Here is a 6,000-nt window from a genome sequence, read left to right on the forward strand (position 1 = left end):
CAGTGATGCAATCAGTGACAGGTAAGTAATTGCTATTGAATCATAAGTGATTCAATACTTTAGTGTGATTTTATACATTTCTCTTTTTTGGTTAAGAGTTCCATGTATCCACTGTCCAATACAATTTATTTCTTAGAATGAGATTTTTTTTTAAACTTCACGACCTTAAGCAACTGGTTTTTGCATTTTACATAAAGTTAATCTATCAATTTTAAATTAATTTCAATAAGGACACTCGCATCATTGTCCACTTCTGCTTGTATCAGCATTGGCAATGGTGCTAGCCAAGTGTTATAGTAAATGTAATCTATGTTGTACAGTTTCAGTTTCCAAAGTCTTCACAGAACACATAATCTACTATGTGGCCTTGAATATAAAACACATGGCTACTTTTCACCCAGCACTGATCTTGGTCCTTTTAATTACTTTCTCATTTGTTGGAGCCACCCAAGGTTCTGTTTATTGTGGCCCACTTCATTACTGTCATGAGGTGGTGTGGTTGCCATGGTGTGACCATTACGCCTCATCCTTTGAATTTTAATTATCATTCTCTACCTGATTTGAGCTGCGGACATTCCCAGCCTGAACAAATATAATTTTGTCTCATCTTGATGATCCCACTCTTGAAGGTTGTGTTTTTGATTGTGGCTGTACAATAGACGCTGCCTGATGATATGGTAAAATTGGAACGCAGTAAATTGGTACGTGTAAATCACTTTGATACACACAAATTTATTATGATGCATGAGTCAAGTCACACTCACAGTTATTCATCAGAAAACTTTCTCTGTGATCAAGCAAATGGCCATTCTCCCACGTTTTTAGTCACTTTTGACACTTTACCCATTTTCCACCAGCCTGCCGTTCTGTGACATGCACAAATGTTTACACAAAAATATAAAAAATGTGAGTTTGTTTAGATGATGGAGCTCACCCGCTTTCAACTCAAACTGAGACAAACGGCAGCATAAGTATAAGTTGCTGACTTGAACTAGAAATGTCACTGCGCTCTGACACTAAATTCATAACACTTGGAGAGCTAAACTATGGAGACATAGTTTAGCTCTCCAAGTACTTCATCTCTACTTTTCTAAGAATCCGATGGCTGAGTTGAAACAAGACAAATTAAAGTGTGGAGTTGGAAACCTGTGTTGATCACTGCCATCTTTGCAGCTGCTATGAAACTTCTACAGAGGTCGGGTTTTGAGAAAGAGCTAAAGTGCACCAGGAGGACCTTCAATTCATATTAATGCAAAGTTAGATGCTGAGTTCAAAGTCTTTTCAAGGTTACAGACTTTTGAATTTAATATAATCTTAATAAATTGATCCCTGTAATCTGTTCTTACTTAGGTAAATGGAAAATCTACCCAGAAAGAAAATGTTGGCTAGTTTCCATTTTATAAGTACTGCTAATCATTTTCTGTCACATTTGATGTATGTGATTTGCAAATTCAGTCTCAGTATTAGTATCAAGAAAGCTCCAGTTTCTCAAAGCTGCTCTTTGTGTTTTCAGCCTGGTATTTAAGGCATTACACACAAAGACATTCTCTGTGAAACCTGCACAAAGAAGTGGTAACAATGGAGAAATTTGTTTGCTGCACAAGTGCATAAAACAGACAGATGTACAGAACATTATGAGTTACTAAAGCAACCTGACTGAATTGTGTAATAGAGGTCTTTTTTAATTGCTGTCCAAAACATTCATAAATATTTGACTTTCCAGGGATCCGACCAGAAATCACCATTTCCAAGAAGAGTCTGCTAAGCTAACAGACATCAAAAGTGTGTCAAGTCAATGTGTCAAATATGTTACAAGAAAGACCTTAAAGGGAATATTTGAAAGTGTAAAAAGGAGGACCTGTTTGATCCTAAAGGTGAGAGAAGGGGAAAAAAAGCAAAAGAGCAGAGTTGCTGCTTTAGCCTCCCAATCTGTACCAAACAGTGGACGGTCATATCTCAGGGGGCTCATGTCGATGCAGCCTTGTCTTTAGTCTAAGCACAAATTAATTACTGCAGAGACACATGGCTATTCACCACATACGCATGGCCTGTGTAACCAACTCACTCCACAAGTCAGATATTAAAGCAAGCAAGAATGAGTAAAAAAGAAAAAATATACTTGTGACAACTTATGCATCATAAGTTGTCAATATTATAAGTGAACATTCATTTTAGAGATAGAATGAACTGACAATTTTATCAGTAAAAAAATAAATGGTAGGTCTAAATTTTAAAATCTCAAATGTTACTTGCAGACATTGTAATTCATTCTGACAAATATATATATAGATCCTGTTTTCAGTAATTGTCATTCCTTAAGGCAATGTTATCAGGTCAAACAGTGAAGGTTGACTGCATCATACAACATGGATTGTCTTACGTGCAGCAGATAAGATGACAGTAAATCAAGACAAGCGTAAAAAAGCAATCTAAAGACTAGACGACTGAAGCTACCAATCATTTCCCTGCCGCCGAAACACCTCTCAGTCAAGTTTGTCCTCTGTAATACCATTACAGCAAAACATAAGGATGTCACAGATAATGAGCATGGTTTGGATCCATGACCCCCGGAGTGAGAACAAAACACATGGCAGGTGCCTGAGAAAACAATCAGCACAAGAAAGGCTTCAGGTATCTATTAGATCACAAACAAATTCAGTCTTAAGAATTTAATTAGTACCCTGAACAACAAGAAAAATGAAACACACAGATTTCTGTCTGCAGATTTCTGCAGACAGAAAGTGTTTGTAAATGTGATGCCACAAGCTTAGCATACGCATCATTAGGCAGTTTTTACATTATTCTTTACAGTATTCCTCAATTTCTATTATGTGTGATGAGAGATGTCTGTACAGTAATTTTTAGATCTCTCCATTTATGTTCAATCAGATTCAGGTTCTGAACTCTGGCTTGATGACAAAGAGTTGTTCTAAAGCAATCGAGATCTTGGCCATGTGCTTTGGGTCATTGTCCTGCTGACAAATGAACCATCATCCCAGTCTAAGGTCAAGAAGTTCTGGACCAAGTCTTTAACCAGGATATCTCTATACATTGCTGCTTTTATCTTTCCCTCTATCTTGACATGTCTCTCAGTTCCTGCTGCTGCAAATCATCCCCACAGCATGACGCTAGCACCACCATGCTTCACTGTTCCTCTAAGCAGGACGCCTGACATTTACACCTTGTCTAATCTGACAAGAAAATTTTGTTTCTCGTAGACAAGTGTGTGCCTTTCATTATCAAGTTAGATAAACTCAATTTACCATAGGTGGACTCTTATTTAAGTTGTTAAAACATCTCAAAGGTAACTAGTGGAAGCAGCTCAGTTTTGAGCTTCATTGCAAAGGCTGTGAATACTTACCTAAAATGTGTTTCAATAAATTTGTAAAATTCAAAAACTTTTTTCCACATTGTCATAGTAGGGTTTTTGTCTTGAGGAAAAAAAATAATTTAGTACAATTTGGAATGAGGCAGTAACATAACAAAATTGGGAAAAAGTAAAGTGATGTAAATACTTTCCGGATGCACTGCACAATTACCTGTCCATATCATGTGCTTCCATAAAACAATTCAAAAAAAGCAATCGTGGCAATGTTAATCGCTTTATTACCTGACACTTTGTAATTTATTTCTTTGTTTAAAATAAATACATTTCAAGAACTCAATAATAAAAAATTAAATTACCTGGATACTACGCCTTTAGCAAACATTCCGAACTCTACACTGATTTTTTTTTTATTTTTTATGTTGAGTTAGGAAACAAACTACGTAATAAAACACTGATTATATCTGTGTGGTCTGGTAATTACTTTTCATGACATCCTCCCTCAAGAGGTAACAAACAATCTGTGCTGACCGACCAAATTACCAGCGTAATGCCTCCCTCTCCAATTAGTACCTCGAAAGATGATGATGGCACACAGAGTATTTACAATCAAGGCCTGAGAGACAAAGTGTGTTTTAATTATTCAAAACGAGACAAAAGCTTTAATGTGGGTGAATCATCTCATCATAGTAGGAGAAAACTGCATGTTTCGAACAATCACCCCTGCAGGTTACATTCGCATTTTTGTCTTGTAAAGGAGTAGTTGTGGGTGCTTAATTTGCAGAATGCAAACAGCTAGAGGTTAACACTTCAATGCAGCCTGTAGTTATGTGACTCATGAATCATCAGTGAACCCCAAAAGGTATTGACATAAATATCAGATACAACCTTGCTTTTCGCCACGCTGTAACTCATGATGCGCAGAGAATAGTTCTTTTGTTTTATGCCTTTCATTGTATTTAACATCGATCCGGAACAATGAGGATATTTTTCCATTCGGTTAAATTCCAAAGCAGGAACTCTCGACTTCAAAGCCATTGTTCTCTAACTGTGTGCATTTCTAAGTAGCTGTAGTTTACTCGTTTTAAAATAAGATCTAACCAAAAATTGTTTAAATGAATGAGTTGAAAATAATAAAAAAAAGAACAAGTTTCAGAACGCACGGCTTCCTGTAATTGTCCAAATGCTGTGTAGTCAAAGCCTCGGTTTCAACGCGCAGCTCTCATTAAGACAGCGGTGTCGAGCACTGACAGAGAAATCCGCGGATTTTTATCAATGGTTCAACTAATCATTAAAACTTCCTCGGCTCATGTGCTTATCTGTACTTCATTTCTCTTCCCCATACCTCCCGTTGCTCCATTTTCGGCACCTGATATTGCAGATAAGTACAGAAAAACACGCACAGGCACCTGCTTCTTTATCATGCGCTGCAACACAAGTCGCCTTGTCCCTTTCTCGCACACTTCCTGTCACTTTAACTTCCACCCTGGCCACAAAGCAGCAAAAAGTCGCCCATTAATAAGCGATGTCACCGCTATACTGGATGGATCACAGGAGGAAAATCCAATGAATCACCCACACAAAAGGACAACTGTCTCTCAGTCTGCCCCGAACTGAGAAAGATAACAGCCCAGTTGAACAGATAAGCCCAGCCTTCCTCCTTCAAAGTCTTTCAGCATCCAACATGCTTAGCACACAAAAAGCCTTTTCCAGGAAAACATAACGATTTAATAAACGTTAAGACTAAATGGACACTCAGGTTAGTGATCAAGATTTTCAAAAGGCGTGCTTTGAACCATTTCTGTGTTTGTTTCCGAGTCTCTATCAGCTCAAGACTGAAACAAACAATAAAGCTCTTATTTTGTATCTTACCTGCTGTTGAGGGTCAAAGCTGGAAAGAGAAGCAGTAAGCAAATAGCCTGGATGAATTTCATAGCTGTCTCACACTCCCGTTCCTGCTCCCTTCTCAGATGCTTTTTGCCTTTCCCCTGTGTCTCTCTCTTCGCTCTCTAGCTCTCCCACTGGCTGCCTGGGTTTTTTAGCGCACTTTCACACTCCCCCTCTACACACACACACACACACCGGCACACAAGTAGCGAGGCAGACAGATGCAACACAGTGGCTTGGCGAGAGAGGGAGGATCTCTGGCTTTAAATAACACAGGGACACAGACTGACTTGGTAATGGAAAAGAGCGGGTGTGGCTAAAATCAAGCGAGGGAGATGTGGGAGTGATATGATGTCAGCGACCATGCTGCTTCAGCTATTGGTGAAAGGCATTTTTTTTTCTGCTTTTGTTTGGAGCTTGTTGTGCTCACAACAAAACACCTTCCCATTCATTTCATTCATTCTGCCTCCTACATTTTTGTGAAAATGCAGTCAAACATTTTGGGGAAAAACAGCCAATTCCAAAGAAAAACAGCCCAGGTTATAAACCGGTGACTACAAAAGTCCCAACTGAGTTGAAGCAAGACACAAGAACAGATTACAGTATTAGTACTATAATGAAGATGCAGTGTGGATGGAAAGAAGAGGAATGCCATGCTGAACAGTTCTGATAATGCTACTATCAGGCTCTGGATGGGAAACCAATCAATGAATTTACCCATTCTGATGGGAAGAGATTTGAAGTGATCATGCTGAAACCTTTATGTGTGTAAAGACTGAGTGATCAAG

General features: G+C 38.4%; 1 protein-coding gene across 1 annotated transcript in view; it reads right to left on the reverse strand.

Annotated features, from left to right (window-relative positions):
• luzp2 (leucine zipper protein 2) overlaps positions 1–5,675 on the reverse strand; it is a 148,806-nt gene extending 143,131 nt beyond the window's left edge. The window contains exon 1 of the mRNA XM_014978974.2: positions 5,198–5,675. Coding sequence (XP_014834460.2) covers positions 5,198–5,259 — 62 coding nt within the window. The 5' untranslated portion in view covers positions 5,260–5,675. The remainder of the gene's footprint in view (positions 1–5,197) is intronic.
• Positions 5,676–6,000: the final 325 nt, after the last annotated feature.

This window comes from Poecilia mexicana, unplaced genomic scaffold, assembly GCF_051168715.1.
Source record: "Poecilia mexicana isolate PSO_F unplaced genomic scaffold, ASM5116871v1 scaffold_3, whole genome shotgun sequence".
NCBI classification, from domain to species: domain Eukaryota; kingdom Metazoa; phylum Chordata; class Actinopteri; order Cyprinodontiformes; family Poeciliidae; genus Poecilia; species Poecilia mexicana.